This window comes from Parasteatoda tepidariorum, chromosome 6, assembly GCF_043381705.1.
Source record: "Parasteatoda tepidariorum isolate YZ-2023 chromosome 6, CAS_Ptep_4.0, whole genome shotgun sequence".
Classification (NCBI taxonomy): Eukaryota; Metazoa; Arthropoda; class Arachnida; order Araneae; family Theridiidae; genus Parasteatoda; species Parasteatoda tepidariorum.
Window position 1 is genome coordinate 21,761,258 of NC_092209.1, and position 18,409 is coordinate 21,779,666.

Here is an 18,409-nt window from a genome sequence, read left to right on the forward strand (position 1 = left end):
GGCTGTTCAACGACGGTTATAAAATAAAATAAAATCTAATAAAGCGAAACCTTTATAGATCACTTTTTTTATAGGCATTTTGCCGTTTAATATATGCTCAATCATCAAAATATTTCCATCTTAACAGTAAAAAAGAAAAAATTAAATATGACGAGGCAAGAGTCTTCAAAAATAACCAGGATTCCCATAATTTTTTTTCAGCTTTGATAGGCAAGTGTTAGGTCAGTTTCACAACAAATATTGATTTGATTATTTATGCACAGTTTACTTAAGAAGAAAGAAAAAACAATGTAATTTTTGAAACTTATAAATTGAATAAAAAACAACATACATTACCTTTTATATTTTGAAAATTTTACTACAAAACAGAAAGAACATGTACAGTGCNAAAAAAAAGGAACACCCTAAATAACTTTTGATCTAATGATCGGATCTTCTTAGGACTCAACCTTAATGGTTCGAGAGAGTGAACGCAAATAAGATGGTTGATTGGTGTAGACCAGTGCTTCCCAAAGTGTGGTACGCGTTCTTATGCGAAATATCTCGCAACAAACGAAAATTTAAAAAAATATTATTTAAAAACAAAGTTGCAACTAAAATCTACGATTACGTATTTTTCTATTGGCTATTTTTTGTAGAGTTAACAGTTAATAATTAGTGGTGTCAACAGCTATAGTGATTTTGAACGTTAGTGCAATTTTTTATACTACAAAATAAATTTTTTTATTAGTGGTACACAGCATTACAAAAAATTTAGAAATGGTACAGAAAAGTCATAAGTTTGGGAACCACTGGTGTAGATGATACTCTAAAAGTTACGAAATCAGACACAAAAACGTATTTTATATGAAAAAACATACTTTTTTTTAAAGAAAAAACAGATTTGGATTTCTGACCCCCCCAAAAAACAGGACATAACCACAATCTGGTGGCAAATATGGCCCTAATAGTCAGGCGAACGATTCATAGTTTGGACCCCTTAATCTTCATTTTACTTTTTGCATATTTCGAAACATTTCAAGAACGTTTTAAGCGAGTTTAACAACATTCTTGCACACAATTATAAAATTGGTTGATTGAAAGAAAATTCCATGCAAAAATTAATTTTACTAAATATTTACAACCCTTTACTATTTTATTAAATAATAGTCCAAAAAATTTTGAATTGTAAGGTACACAGGTTTTTACAATATTTTTAAGAATGCAATTTTGAGCAAAATCGGCTAAACAGTTCCTGAGAAATCTAATTTTAAAGAAACCATATATTTAAAATTTACCAACTTTAATAATTTACTTAAATAATTACAAACACTTCATAGGTAGTCATTTTAATTTATTTCAAATATTATAATTACAACTAATGTTTACAGTTATAGAAGATAACAAAAGTTAAATTTTTTCAGCAAGAGAAGAAAGCAAAAACTTTTATATTATATTGCAATGGAAATAAAAACGTTCACCAGTTTCATCTAAAAATTGTTGTACTAATAAAAAAACCATTTTCTACTTAGCATTTGGCACTAATTCTATTCCAGAAAGCAGCTTAAAATTTTTAACAATCAGATTTTTGGGAGTGTGCATTACAATACTCTTATTAGAAAATAAGAAAAGGATGCACTACACTATAAAAATATGTTAATGGAAAAATTTATAGAGAATAATCTATGAACACCAAGAAAAATGGCAGAATTTTAATTCACACAATCACAACAAATATGACACAGTAAAAAGAATAAAATCAAGGTACTGAAAAGCACCAAAAAGATATAAAATACATATGTGCATATTCTTCATAAAGTACAACAAGATAGGTATAACTAAGAACTTGGAAATATAACCCAATTATTAGCTACCAATTTCAAAAGAATAAAAAATCAGAAAAAAATTAAGTGCAAATTATTACCCAACTCAAAAAATATTCTACACATTGAGAATTCCAGAAATTTCTAAAAAATAAAAAACTTAATTATAACACAAAATTATTTACCCAACACAAAATAAACAATCAAATTAAATGCAATACTCTTTATTTATGTTCGAAATAAAATAGATTTCACTACAACAAGTGTTATTTTTATTATATTCCTTAATTCGTAATTTTGATTTCAAAAATATTAATTGATTTTAGATAGAGGAAACATATTTTGAATGAAGAAATTGAACACTTAAACTCATTTCAGTATTAGATTAAATTTTAGTAAAAGATAATAAATTCATTATCTATCAAGTAATAAGCTAAATAAGAATGATTTTTATATAGATGTTTAAAGAAATTTTTTTAAATAAAAAAAAAAACAGAAATAAAGTTTTATTAAACTAAAAGAAACTGATCACCATACTATAATTTTAAAAAATGTGGACTTTAATTCTACAATATTTGTTAATTTCCAATTACAATAAATTTAAAATCTTTTACAAAAACATACAGATTAAAAAAAAAAGTTCGATTTGAAATGATTGAGCTGATTCCCTTCATAATCAATGCACATAAATTTTACAGTTGCTTCTTTAATAGCTGCACAAGTTTTGGAATTATATAATTAATTATATTGAGCATTACAAAGAGGAAGTTGAAACGAAACAAACTTCTTAAACCACTTGAATTGTACATTTATATAACTCAACTATTTTATGTAAAATAATCTTAATTCAAGCAAAAAAAAAAAAAACTTTTTTTTAAAAAATTGAAGATGTACAGAAAAAAAAATCAAACACGGCAGATCAACTAACGTGCTAGTTTCAAAATAGAAAGTAAAGAATGGTGATGCATGCTTTTCTTTATTTACAGAAAAATTAAAACCTTCACTACTCCTTTTAATAACCAAAAGAAATCATATAAAAAATTCTTGAATATTTGAAGATGAAAAAAAGATTTTTCAGTAAAAGCAAAAACTACGTTAATTATAATCATTAGCATAAATAAAAATTAGGACGTTAATTTCTATTTATTATCTATGGAACAAAATGTGAGACTTCAGACTAAAAAATATAAAAACCACACTACTGACAGCATATTAGTAATTTTAAAAATTAATGGATGAGATTCAAATTTTTTCTTTTTTAAAAAAAATTTAAATTTAGTTAGTTCTAATATTCTTCGCCTTCATCTTCAAAGTTATCCGTTGAATCAAGACCAACTTCTTCATAATCCTTCTCAAGAGCAGCAAGATCTTCTCTTGCTTCAGAAAATTCACCTTCCTCCATACCTTCTCCAACATACCAATGGACGAAAGCTCGCTTTGCATACATAAGATCGAATTTGTAATCCAACCTGGACCAGGCTTCAGCAATAGCTGTAGTGTTAGACAACATGCAAACAGCTCGAGGAACTTTTGACAAGTCTCCGCCAGGAACAGCTGTAGGGGGTTGATAATTGATGCCAACCTAAATACAAATATATGGTAAAAATATTAAAACCAACTTTCAAGGTATCATTTTACGCAATATTTAAAACAGATTAAAAACTTCAAACTGCTCATAGAAAATTTTTGCTACTGATTGATATAATGCAAATTGAAAACTTATAAATGACAACAAAAAAAATTGCCTTGTACTTCTGTGAAGTACTTAAGTAAAAATATATATGAAATCACAGATGGAAATATTCTTTGTTGTTGTTTATTTACGTCGCACTAGAGCTGCACAATGGGTTATTGGCGACGGTTTTGAAAACATCCCAGAGGGTGATCCGAAGATATGCCATTACAATTTTGGTCCTCTGCAGAGGGGATGGCGCCCCCGCTTCGGTAGCCCGACGACCTGCACGCAAAGTCGAGCACTTTACGGTAGAACAGTTTAATGAGGACCAATACTGCACAACCTCGGTCCCTACGCAGAGTGATCCAAGTGGTCACCCACCCGCAGCCTTATGCTTGACTTCAGTGATCTGCTAGGAACCGCGTCTTAACGATCAGTACACTGCGGGGCGGAAATATTCTTTAAATCGTCTTTCTATTTTTATGTTTTTATTTTGAATATTTTAAAATTTAGACAGAAGAAATAAATAAAAATCAGCCTAAATGTTGCAAATCATTGATTTTACGGTATATATAGCAAAAAAGTTTGATAAATTTATTACAAGTTTAATAAATTTATGCAATTCATAACATATAAATTTGTACATTCTTTAGCCCTTATAAATTAAAATATGCAAAAATGAACAAATGTATTAATTATTTCAAAGCAGAAAAAATGCTTTCACAATAAATTTTTAATTTGTTATTAGAACAACTTTAAATTTTGGATATAAGCCAACAAACTCTTTAAAGACTTTTCAAGCAAAACACCTAAGATTTCTCCCACAAGTAAATCACTAATTTGATTTTCAATGTAAATATATTAACTAACAAAAGTATGTAGCATTAGACAATGATGGCTAAGTATATGATTAGAATTATTGAGCTTTAAAAAGGTAAAAAAACAAACAAAAATGCCAGTATTTATTTTTGAATTAAAATTTTTAAAATATAAAATCTAACCAAATTACAGAAATTTAATAAAATATATTTCTCTGTGGTTTTCTGTGCTCTAATGTAAAGGTAAAATCACAGTAAAACATCTATATATTAGTTTAAAATATTCAAATGTATTTTTAAACAATATTTAATAATAAATTTTTAATTACTAGCATTACATGTTTTTATTTAGCTACTAGAGCCCCAAAACTCTTAAAACAAGCAAAGCACATGTTTTCATTAAAAAAAAAGCTTAAGAATTGACTATAATACTACATTCTAAAGAGAATGTTAAATTGCAACTGAAACCCACCAAAACAAACATCAGTAATTTAAAATGTAGAAAAAATGAGGTCATGAAAATCATTAAATTTGAAAAGCTTTTTTTAAAAAAAAAAAATCTGAAGGACAACAAATTATGGCAGGATAACACAGAAGAGCACTTATTCTGCAATAATGTTTTATTTCGAAACATTTTCAGTAGTACTTTAAACTTTATGGTAAATTCTAGGTTTACCTGATTTTACTTTTCACTAAACATTACTAACGCTTACAACGTCCTCTTAATAACTTAAATACAGAGTGATTCTAAGCAAAATAAAATTTTTTAAAACTATAAATATTGTCAAGGAAAATGAACTTTTCTTTAAATTTATGACAATTATATTTAAACCACTCACATACATATAGATATTTTATAATTACAAAAATAATTTTTACTAAAAAAAAAAAACACGTGAGATCAAAATTCAACATCATGCAAAACAGTAAGCATTTACACAAAATTAAGAAAAAAATTAAATTTTGAAAAACTTCCCTAAAAACTGGTTATACTTTGTTTTACTTCCTAGGGAAAAAATCTAAGTATATTTTCTTTTACTTAAGGAAATTATTTGGAGTATAGCCATGAAGAAATATAAAAATCTATTTAATTTCAAAAATCCAATACCTTAAATAAACATTTTATTACATAACAAATTGACTTCTATAAGGATTCATGCTTCAATACCATTTTGTTATCAATTCAAATACACAAAATTAAAATACTAACCGAAAAATAAAAAACTAACCTTGAAACCTGTAGGACACCAATCAACAAACTGAATTGAACGTTTTGTTTTGATGGACACAATGGCTGCATTAACATCCTTAGGCACGACATCACCTCTGTAGAGAAGACAACATGCCATGTATTTTCCATGTCGTGTGTCGCACTTAACCATCTGATTAGATGGTTCAAAACAAGAGTTGGTTATTTCTCCAACAGTCAGTTGCTCATGATATGCCTTCTCAGCTGACATCACAGGAGCATAAGATACAAGAGGGAAGTGGATACGAGGATATGGGACCAAATTTGTTTGGAATTCAGTTAGATCTACATTCAAAGCACCATCAAACCTTAAGGAAGCAGTAATTGAAGACACTACTTGACCAATCATTCTATTTAGATTTGTATACGTAGGGCGTTCTATATCCAAGTTTCTGGTGCAAAGATCGAAAATAGCCTCATTGTCTACCATGAAAGCACAGTCTGAATGCTCCAGGGTGGTATGGGTTGTGAGGATTGAATTGTAAGGTTCAACGACAGCCGTAGATACCTAAAAATAGATATAAACAAAGGCAAATTAAATATTGATAAAACTGAAATCACTTGAGTGATGCAGTCAAGGTGTTTTGAGATAAAATTTTCTTTACCGGAGATCAAAAATTAAATCATTTAATAAAAAAAAATATCTGTTTCATGAGAACTATTATATGGCCCTAAGTAAATCAGTAATAAATAATATTCTAAAAATAAACTCAAAACAAATAAATGCAAATTTCCTTATTTTCTTTCAAATTATGAGAATAGAACTTCTAAATTTTACTTATTTCACTGTACCCAAGATCACTTTGGTCCAAAAACACAAAAAAGCATTCTCGGTACCATAGACCCTACTAGCTTATTATAATATACCAATGATAAATTTAAGAGCATTTTTAACATAGATTTAACAAAAATTTGGATATTCACTTCCTTGAGGAGGTGGTTTCGATGGGGGAAAAAAATCGGGAACTTTATAAAAATAGCAATTCTTAAATAACCTCCTGTATTTAGAATGAAGACTTTATCGTAAGCAACAAAGCTAATTCTTTCATCCTCTTTTTATCTTCATGGATCACCCCCGTGAAACCTACGCTGATGAATATTTTCATAGAAAAAAAACAAAAATTTCGTCATAAAAAAAAAAATTCATGTCGATTATATTTTAATACAAATTTATCTTTGAATAGAAAAATATTTACACTTTAAACATTTTGTTAAGCTTAAATACCTTAGAGCAAACAATTATCAATTTAGCATAACAGCTAAATTAATTAATTGCAGCCGAATCGCTGTTGCCATTTTCTCATAATTACAAATTAATCAGAGCATTGACTGAGTTGTTCAGAATCTTTTTATATCATTAATAGCAAAATAACAAATAAAATATGAAGAGAAAATCAAAAAGGGCCTTGGCGGCGGAATGATACAAACTTGCAACATTGCCCTTTTGGTGAGAAAACTCCGATTTATGAATCTTAATGTCATGTCAGAATGAATATTAAAGATAAAATAAAAAATATATATTTCAAACAAGTAATGGAAGGAAACGATAAGTCAACAGATTGAGTCAACATCCTGCACCATTTAAAAATTATATATTTTGATTACTGCATTGTTTATTAGAACCAAGTCTTGTAAAATCAAATGAAAGATGAAAAATAATTGTGAACATTCAAAACTCTACCAGTCTGTCCAGACATTTTGTAAAAGGTCCATTTTTGTAAAATTGTGAAAAAATTACTCGTAATTTGTGAATGTGAAATAAACGTTAAGTTGCATTCTTTCAACCAGGGTCCGCTTTTGTGAATTTGTGCAAATAGGGTCTGTTATTGCAAAAAAACTTTTTTAAGGAGTTTTTAAATTGTAAAAACATAGAAGATTATGCTCAACACTGTAAAATTATAATTAAAAAAATTAAAATTTAAAAAATAAACAGTAATTGCAGCTACAAAGTTAGCAATGCAACATATAAATATTTGGTATTTAGCCTATACTGCTGTATGCAGAATATTCATTTCGGACGAATAAAGGAAGCGTCTGAAGAAGACAAAACTTAGTTCATTTACATCTGCTACATTTACTAGCATTATAAATTAAAACAAAAAACATGTTGAATAAGAAATTAAAATCTTCAAATAAATTATTTCGAAACTCTCATTGCAATTTATGTTCTGAACATATATGACAATCAACAAATACCTGGACAAAAAGTAAAAAATTAGGACAAAATATTTTATATCAGAAATATTGGGATAACTATTTACAAGGGCCTGTTTAGAAGAAATTTGGGTACCATCTTTTTACTTTACAAAAATCACATCATTAGTAGTTATTAAAATTTCTAAACTGGGAGGAAATATGATTAGCGGAATGTTATTTATTGTACAGTGTGCTAAACAAGAAACGATCCATCGTGAATAACCTTTGATCTAAATGATTCAATTCTCATGTTTTAGGAGTCATTCTTAAAGGTTCAAGAGGATGACTTCAAATATGTTAATTAGGGCAAACTATATTTTAAGTTACAAAATCAGGCACAAAATGTACTTTCACTGAATAAACACACCTTTTTATCAACAGATTTGAATCACAAACTCCCATAGTAGCCACAGTCCAGAGAATATGGTCCCCATAATTTGTTCAAGGGAGAGATCAAAATTTTAGAACCTTAATTTTACTTTGACGTACTTTACTATATCAAGAATATTTTGGGTGAAGTGAAAAAATTTTGCACACAATTATAAAATTTGTTTGTCCGAAGATAATTCCAAGCTAAAATTAATTTAGTAAATATTTATTAGATTATTTAATAAAAGTCAAGAATTGTTAGGTACCGTATATTCCGACGCATAACGTGCCCCGGCGTATAAAGCGTACCTGTAATTTCTAATACTTTTTTGAAATTTTGTGGGTAAAAAATGTCTGGCAAATCTGTCCTGGTTGCGTAAGAAAACCAGAAAGCCTTTTAGTGTGGGACATGTTCAGGTCCCACCTTACAGATAATACGAATTTTTTTTTTTTTTAAAGAATGTAACACCGATATGGCAGTTATTCCGGACGGATTGACACCATTCAGGGTGCATAGCCAAATCTTTTAATCAAAAATAAGCACTTTTTAAAAACTTTTCAAGCACTTAACAAAGATTTTCAAGCACTCAAAAAATTCATATTCAATCAATGATATTATTGAAACAGTTTTAGCGTTAAAAAAAACCCAAAAAGAAACGGGCGTAAATCAAAATAATCAGTACTTTCCCACATCACCGAGTGAATTCAACTTGACCCTGAACTCAGAACAAAAGTACTCTTACCCCCTACGTCAAAAAAAGTGTTAGAAGTAAAATGAAATAAACAAGAACAAAATTAAAATAAATTAAAAAGAAAAACATTTAATAACGATCTGATATTCTCTATCCGAATTAGAGCACTCGGGTTTCGGTTTCAAATGTGCGCGCATGCGCAAGTCATAACGTGGGTACGACATTAAGTCCGCGTGAATGATTACGTAGCAAACTCCCTATTTTTCGTGAAATGCATGGGATCCACCAGATATCACTGAAGGGGAAAAAAATTATTCGAAAAAAAANATTATATGGCGCAGAAACCTGGAAACAGACTAAGATCGAAATACAAAAATTAGAAACCTTTCAAAACAAATGTTTAAGATTTATTTTTAAAATTTTCTGGCCTTACAAAGAAGTATCAAATCAAAATCTATTAAAGAAAGCTAAAATAAAAACAATAGAAGATGAAATTAAAAAACAAAGATGGGGCTGGCTCGGACATATCCTTAGAATGCCCAAAGAAAAAATTACATCTGTTGCGCTTACATGGGCCCCTGATGGTAAAAGAACAAGAGGAAGACCCAGACTTACCATCCAGCGCATGCTTTTGGGAGAATTAAAAGAATGTGGAATATCTGGCTGGGAGGAAGCAAGATCTATTGCTAGAGACAGGAGGGATATGCTAGAGGCCTTAAGTGCCCAAAGGCACGTAGAGGATAAGGGGGGAAGGGGAATATAATGAACTATTTATGTTTTATGTAATAACGAAAATCAATAAAGTATATAGGTAAAGGTATGTTATTTCTTTAAAATAAAAGTATTTTTCTATATTTAAATTTTTTTAATCTATAATTTTTTATATTCGGCGTATACCGCGCACCCGTAAATTCCAATGTTATTTTTTGTATTAAAAGTGCGCGTTATACGCCGGAATATACGGTATAAATTTTTCTTCTGTTCGAAATTTTTTTAACTTAGCATGACAAAATACAAATGGGGAGATATCGGTCAAAAAATTCGAGAAATCTAATAAATACAGCTTCTTTAAAATTAGATCTCAGAAACTATTCGACTAATTTTACTCCAAAATTTTTTTTGACTATTGTTAAGTAAAAGAAACTAACTTTTTAGTTATATAATTTATACTAAAAGTTATTTTTTTGCTTGGCATAATCTTTAGATATACAAACTTTACAATTATGCGCAAAAACTTTTCAATTTGCTTAAAAAGTTCCTGTTATATGGTGAAATACGTAAAAAGTAAAATTAACATTAAAGGGTCTAAAATTTGAACCGTTCTCCTGTCCAAACTATTGGGACAAGACCTCCCAAATTGCAGTACGATTATTCAGACGAAGTGCGTTTTGTGTCTAATTTTGTAACTTAAAATATTGTCTGCACTTAATATGCATATTTGAGGTCACCCTCTCAAACCATTAAGATTTGAGTCCTAGAATGTGAAAACCAGATCATTAGATCAAAAGTTATTCAGGGTGGTGCATTTTTTATTTTGCGCACTGTACATATACATTTTAGTGGAGACAAAAAGTTTTTAAATTTACATGAAAGTAGGACATATAAATCCTGAAAAATCAGCACCAAAAGGTGCTACTATTAGCAGAAATAATCCCATGTGATTGCCTGGACAAGGAGTTAAGCAGAGATTATATGGCACTTTCCTGGTTGCCACACAAATCTACTTCAAGAATATGCCACAGTTCATTGACAGTGGCAATTGGGAATTAGTGGCAAACCAATCACTCGGCAACCATTAACAATCCATTTTCAATTATTCAAAAAAAAAAGAAAAAAAAAGAAAGGAGAACGTCCTAACCTTAGAGATTGTCGGACATGTTTTATATTAAGGTAAGTCGAATAAAGAGGACTCAAAGATTGGACAGAAGCATGCCTCTGAAATGTAAAAACATCAATTGGTGCCTAAAATACTAGAAACGCAAACAAAAGGTAACAAACTCGCATATCAATTATCACCCAATATAAACACAGTAGGTGATGGAACCATAAGTCAATGTACGTTCTCAATGATGCAACCAAACAATGTAGCCCTGATGGTTCTGCATACAGACCCAGCATTCATTTATATACCCATATGAATAGAGATATGTCACTATTCATAGGGGCAGGCAGAGGCACAGAATATGCACCATCCTGCAAACAGGTTTGGGAAAAATCAGGCAACCTGTTCGCCAAGCATTGCTCGTCTAATTAAAAATAATTATGTTGCATAAAACAATTTTTTTTCTCCAATGCCCACCTGTGTTACCATCTGTCAAACATAACTTTACATGACAATATAAAAGTTAGATTATTTATTTGTCAATTCAAATTGCTTAGTTTTATGAGTGGGTAGTTAAAAATTCAGTTTTATAAATCAAAACAACGTATTTTGATTCTTATAATTTTTAACTCATATTGTTCTCATTCAAGGATTACGTAAAACCAAAAGAATTATCCTTTGTTGTTGAAGAAAAATTGTCAAAATTTTTTGACAATACACTAATTTCATTTTTTAATTATTGTAACGAAATAAAAAAAAACAAACATTATTTTAAGGAGAAGTTCTAAACAGAAAAAAAACAAACTTCTGGAGTATTATTTGGCTCTGAGACTTTCTCGCACTTCTGCGTCTAGGTTGGTCCTTGATCACACCACTGAATAAGCTCTTGTCTGTGATAGGGTGACATGTTTTGTCAGTGATACTGCAACAAGCGCAAAAGCCTTGGCTGTCATGCTGGTGGTCAATATAGTTTCAAACCTTGTTGAACTGGTCCAGCTCAATCTCGAAATTTTGCAAATGACTATATTTTCGTACTTGTTACCTGAATAAGATGTTTGCTTTCATAGATGTTAGTTGCAGACAGTTACTTAAATCTCCCACGAAATTCCGCACTACCGTTCTGAATCCTTTGGTTTCATAGTCAGTGGACTGTAAAGAAATATTAACCAGTGTGTGTGTGTAGCAATAATGCAGTAAAATAATTTGCAAACCTAGTAGGCCATAATCTTTTCTTTGTCAAAGTCAAATATGAGTGGGCATGCATTCCTTCTTCTTACAGGAGGTATTACGATTTTTAAGCTAAAAATAATGCTCAAAATCTAAAATGCAAAATGAGTATGGGGAAACTGCTATGAAGCCTCCGTTTCTATATGTATTATAGGCGTTGCTCTTACTGCCTAGTTGTTACACAATTGTGCTAAAAATCAACCCATGTATTAATCTTTCATGCAAATTTTTACAGTATGGTAAGTCACTTTCCGGGCGTAGCAATTTTAATGGTCAGCAGCAGGGTTGGAGTTTTTGCCGGCAAAAAGGGGTTTTTGCCTGGACAGTGGCAAAAACCTGGTAAAAACCGGCAAAAACTGGTAAAAACCGGCAAAAACCAAATTATCTAAATTGCTGATTAAATATTATTACAAAATACTTGAAACAAATTTAAATCAATCATAAGGAGGTATTTNCTAAAAATCAACCCATGTATTAATCTTTCATGCAAATTTTTACAGTATGGTAAGTCACTTTCCGGGTGTAGCAATTTTAATGGTCAGCAGTAAAATAGGTCATTACAAACTGCAAAATCATGAATAATTCATAAAATAGAAAATCATGTCAGCAGTTTCTAAAAAATAGATTTTAAAGAATACAAATCCCAATTTGTTAAGATAATGTCAATACTAGTTTACTTCAACACCAAAGTAACAAAAATAATTTTTCATAAAAATAATTCTTAGTTAAAAGAAATTTAAAATCTATTACATAATATTATTTTAAGTAAAGAAACAAATTTGAATAAATTGTAATTACATTGAAATAAATTTCAGTTAATATAGAAAATTATTAGAAATATCAAAATTACCTGAGGTGCTGGATATATGGCAAATTCCAGTTTTGATTTCTTTCCATAATCTACAGAGAGTCTTTCCATCAACAGTGATGTAAATCCTGATCCAGTCCCTCCTCCAAAACTATGAAATATCAGAAATCCTTGCAGACCTGAGCATCTTTCCGCAAGTAGCCTAGTTCTGTCGAGTACAAGATCAATAATCTCTTTGCCTATTGTATAATGGCCTCTAGCATAATTGTTTGCAGCATCTTCTTTTCCAGTTATCATTTGCTCAGGATGAAAGAGATGCCTATAAACTCCAGTTCGAATTTCATCGATGACGGTGGGTTCCAAATCCACAAAAATTGCCCTCGGAACATATTGTTGGTTACCGGTATCACTGAAAAAGGTATTGAAAGAGTCATCAGAGGCATCGGGGACAGCATCTCTCGCCATCTGACCATCAGGTTGAATTCCATGTTCTAAGCAATAAAGTTCCCAACAGGCATTTCCAATCTGTACCCCAGCTTGACCAACGTGTATACTGATGCATTCTCTCATCTTGTTCTATATTTAATAAACAGAAAAATAAGAAAATGTAGAAGACAAAAAATTAAAAAAACAATTTAAGTATTACTCAAGAGGACGTTCCATTGCACGAAAAATCATTCATAGCAATTTCTCTTTTATCAAAATTTAATTCAATAGTAATAATTAGTAATTCAAAATTTGAAGTATAGCAAAAGTGAGTTTAGGAAAAAACTTGAGTGAAAAATGAAAAGAAACTTCAAAATACAAACAAGTTATTGCAGGATTACTAAAGATTATGCATTTCGGGAGATATCCTAGATAATTTATTCAGATTTTAACATTTCGAAAACAATTTTTCAACATTTAAAACTTAGTGATTTATTTAAACTAACTATCCTCTGAATTTTTAAATATCTATGGAAGTGAAACAAAATTTGCAGGCAAAAGTTTTTCCTGTAGTATATTGTCACTTTGAAACTTAAGCTTACTATATTCCATGCCTTTACATTTTATTTCTTCCCCTCGTGAAATCAGAAAATAAATCTCAGATAAAACTTTTATCAAAGTTACTAATTAATCATTCCACTCATACTTTAAATAAAAAAACATTTATTCCTTTTTTTTTTTTTTGCCTATTTAAAACAAATCAGCCAAACTGGAAACACCCTTCAATTTTTATTAAGATATAGGCAAATGATAAAATTTAATGTTTGTAATGTTTGAAGGTAATGGTAAGAAATAGACTTCCTAAAACAAACAAAAGCTAATATAATTGAAATAAAGGAATTGTTAGTTCTATCTCAGATTAAGTAATATGTTAATCTAATAACAATTAAGATAGAAAAGTAAAATTGTGCAAGAATAAATGCATATAAAAAAAAAAAAAAAAAAAAAAAAAAAAAAAAAAAAAAAAAAAAAGAAGAAAAAAGTGCACATTACACATTTTAAATCATGGAAATAAATTAAATTTGTTAGAGGAAATAACTTTTTACTCTAGAAAGGAGGACTCACCTATCCACCATATATTAAGGCTTTACTACATGCTAAATTCAACTATGTCATAACAGTTCAAAGAAAGACTTGCATGGCAGCAAGAGGTCCAAAGGACCTAAAGCAAGCTGACATGCAATGTGTCCTCTGTTAGCCTTGAGAATCATGCAATATTTAACACATCCAATAATAAAAACTTCAAAAATTAAAGAGAGCATCCTGCAAATTAGAAAAATATAACAAAATTTAAATTTTTAAAAAGAAATAAAGTAAAACAAAAGCATTAGAATTTAAGGGGAAAAAAGGAAAAATTTAATAAAAAGGTGAGAAATTGTAAAATCTTTAAAGTGAAGCAATGTAGAAAATCTTTCAAATTATCTTGCAATAATGGAATGACAGCAGGACCTAATACAGATTTTACCACTGTTTATTTCACAAGGTGCATAAAGTCTCATTAAACGTGTGGCCTTTAAAAAAAAAATTTTTTTTTTTTTTGCCAAATTGCAAAAATAAATCAATACACATGTATAGTCTGTAGGTCCAATGATTTAAAAATAATTTATATTCACATTTACGTGTGATTCATATTCACTCATTTTAAAAATCACACATTCTTGCTAACAAGATTAAAAATCATATACCGCAACTTCTATTCAACATTTTTAAAACCATACGTTGTGACTCTTCTTGCAATTAAAAAATCACACATTGCCATTCGTAATCAAGCAATTTAAAAATTACATTTCAAGATATAAATTCATGAGGTTTAAAAATCGCATTTAGTACTCAGCCCTTTCAAAGATCATATGCTGTGACCAAGGTTGGGTTTTTGACAAGATGCGTGCAAAAACCTGTTGAAAAGTGTCAAAATCAGTCACCAAACTTGGGGCAATTTCGTTTTTGACATTGGAGACATTAAATTCGACAACAGATCACGCACAGTACTTGTATTATATGCAACTATAATTATAATTTATATCATATTTAAAAAATGTTTCAAAAATTATTGAAACTATTTATTTTTCTAATGGTAATCTTAATACTTTAAGATCCATAAAATAATCGATTTATATTACAGGTAATAACTAGGGGTTGTTAATTATTATTATCAATATAAATATTGATTTTATTTCTTACTTATGCAGATTTTTTGATAAAATAAAATTTAAGTGTTGGTCAATGGTCAATAATTGTCTGATCTCACCGGATAATTTTTGTAAATTTCATTGGTTCCCCATATTTGTTGTGACTAATTATATTCAGGTGAGCTTTGGAGGAAATTCAGGCAGCCAAGGGGAAATTTATTCGAGGTTACCACCTCAAACTTTTAAGATTACCTCACAGAACTTCCTATCATTAAATCAAAAGTTATTTGCGGAGGTACTTTTTTTCTTCTTTCTTTGGCGCGCTGCACACTTAATTCTTTTTAATGAAAAACACAATTTTAAATAACTTAGAGATAGCAGTTTAGAAAATTTTTGGTCTACACCATTATAGTTAAATATAGCATAAAAAATTTTAAATAAAAAATTAGAATTTCAAATAAAAAAAATCTTATTTTTGACCACTCTACAAAACTAGGAATCATAATTCTTTAAAAAAAAAATGTCTTTAACATGAAAATATATTTATGACAGCCAGAAGACGAAAATTACAATTGCTGACCTGAAAATGAAACTTTCTTAGTTTATACCTTTCTTCACATTATTATTAGTTAAAGATATTACAGTCATTTAAGGACAAAGTGACTTAATGCAAATAACACATTTTGATGAAACTGAAGCTTCAACGGTGATGGTTTGAGGAAGGTAAATAATCTTAGAGCTATAAACCACTAATAATTTTGAATGTAGGCAAGATAAGTTTTAGACATGCTGAATAGCACATAATTTTTGCTCAATTTTGTATGTTGTTTATGGGAAGAAAATAAATTGCTCTTTATTTTTCTTTGCCTTACATGTGAATGGAAATTTCTAAAATAGTGGAAAAAATGCTCCCGAAAAAATAACTTTTCTCCTAAATGGAAGAAACTTTCTTAAGAAAGATCAAATATTAAAATAGTTAAAATTAGCTAACTAGTTCAGACATACTAGAAATTTTTAAGAAATTTTATACATCATTTTTAACAATCTGGAAGAAAAATTAATGAATTTGGTAAGAAATCAAAATGGCTGGAATTTGAATCTATCAATATTTAACATAAATTACGAATCCTAGAATGTCACACAGTGGATTCATTGATATTGACATTGGTCGGGAGGGCGATAAAGTTAGCCATCAGTAATTCTCTATTTTGTTCGAAATTTTTTTAATGGTATCGTGGAGATGTTAATGGAATTACGGGAAAAATCAAACATATTGATAGGCTAGATTATATTGGAGTTGGATATTTGATTTCACAATGATTTTTATTTCTGCAGGTGGGAAGAGAACAGTTTTGATCTCGATTAATGTTTTGTTTTACTATGCAAAATGTTTCTGTAGAAATTTTTAAATTGTTGGTATCAGAACTGAATTTCGTGACCTTTATTCCGCTGAATGAATGTTATGGAAGGCATTTTGAATAGAATGTTAAATGTGCGTGTAGTAACAGTAAATTTATTGAGCGGGAAAAGAGTTTCTGATTATGGAGTCAATTTTTTATTGCTGTGTATTTGCATAAATGATTAGCCGTGGGTATAATTTCAAGATATTTTGAAGAAAAGAAATAGGATACACATTTTAAAGTTAAGTGAAAAACTTTAAAGTGATTATCATTGTATCTTTTTCTAGATGCCTGTTTAGCATCGGTAAATAATAGTTTTGTGTCTAACATGTTGAATTTTTTGTCTTGCTCTTTTTATGCTGAGTCACTGAGGTTTTTTCTCAGGTTAAGTGCCACAGTTCAATATATACTTGTCCCATAGACACTACACTAATGTTTTTATAAGGCAACAACTTACGGAATGCATGTCAGAATAAAATTATTGAGGTTTACTTAATGGTGGTTACAAGTATCTTTGAGTTGGTCTGTTTCTTGAATATTTTTTTTAAGTTTTATGCAGGCAACTGCCAGCATGAACTTTACAATTGTTGAGACATAGATACAAAAATCTTCCCTCTGGCAAGAGCATCAGCAAAGAAGGTTAAAAGAGTGCACTTGCACCCTCTTTTAGGAAATTAAGTAAATAATCTTGCAAAAAAAAAAATTTAAACAAAATAAATATTACTTAAATAACGTTAAAATAAAAAAAAAAGTGAAAGATCTATTTCCTTTTTTTGTTTGTATCACATTTAATTTTAAATAATTTAAATTTAAGCAAAGCTTAGTAGATTTTTTTAAATTCTTGAAACACTTTACAAAAAATTCTAATGTACACTAGGCCTGGGCAATATAACGTAATACCGTCATTTACCGGTATTTCTTTGATACCGCGGTAATGATATTCGGAAGTATATTCTTCGGCAATACCGAGTTATTGAACTTCGGTATGCCTGCACCTCTCGGTACTCACCGCTAGCCAATATCTTCGGCGGCGAGGAAGTGGCGGTATGGTATGGTATCTAGGAGGTATTGGTATGGCACGTGATTGATTTAGGGGTGAAGAACTCAAAGGCTTGCGCGTAATATTTACGGTACCTCCTCTCGGCAGCTAGAAATTTCTCCTACAATATATTGTGGTATCATTTGACTTTAAAGCGCATGCGTCATATCCGTGGTATTGGCGATATCGGATTTCAAACACCCGCGCGTTATATCAACCCTCCATGGTATACTTAGTTACTGATTTTGGTTTCATTTTGAGAATAGCGTGCTTCTGATTTTAAAAATATCCGAGATTGTCGGATCTCCTTGTGATGTTTATAATTGTGTTGATATTTATAATTGTTGATGTTTATAATTGTGTTGATGTTTATAACTGTTTTGATGTTTATAATTGTGTTGATGTTTATATTAGTAATTGATGTTTATATTAATAAAATTTTTCTGTTTTAAAATAATGATGCTTTATAATTAGTTGATTCCATGGGATAATTATGCTGCGAGCTAATATAGGATAAGTACCCCATTTTTTTTAAATGATGCTCTTTAAACACATTAATTTTTAATTGCAAAATAGTCTTAGCATTTATAATATACATAACAATTTAATTACCGCGGTATATCATAATATCGTGATATGAAGCTCACAATATACCACAATATCGAAATTCTGACATTGCCCAGCCCTATCAATTCGG

General features: G+C 29.6%; 1 protein-coding gene across 1 annotated transcript; it reads right to left on the reverse strand.

The window, feature by feature from the left end:
- Positions 1-1,316: 1,316 nt before the first annotated feature.
- Positions 1,317-14,407, reverse strand: LOC107442938 (tubulin alpha chain; the record flags this gene model as incomplete). Its single annotated transcript, XM_043056018.2, is given in 4 exon segments — positions 1,317-3,384; positions 5,525-6,052; positions 12,701-13,234; positions 14,210-14,407. Coding segments are annotated over 3 exon segments (1,353 nt in total). The 3' UTR covers positions 1,317-3,087.
- Between the last annotated feature and the right edge of the window lie 4,002 nt (positions 14,408-18,409).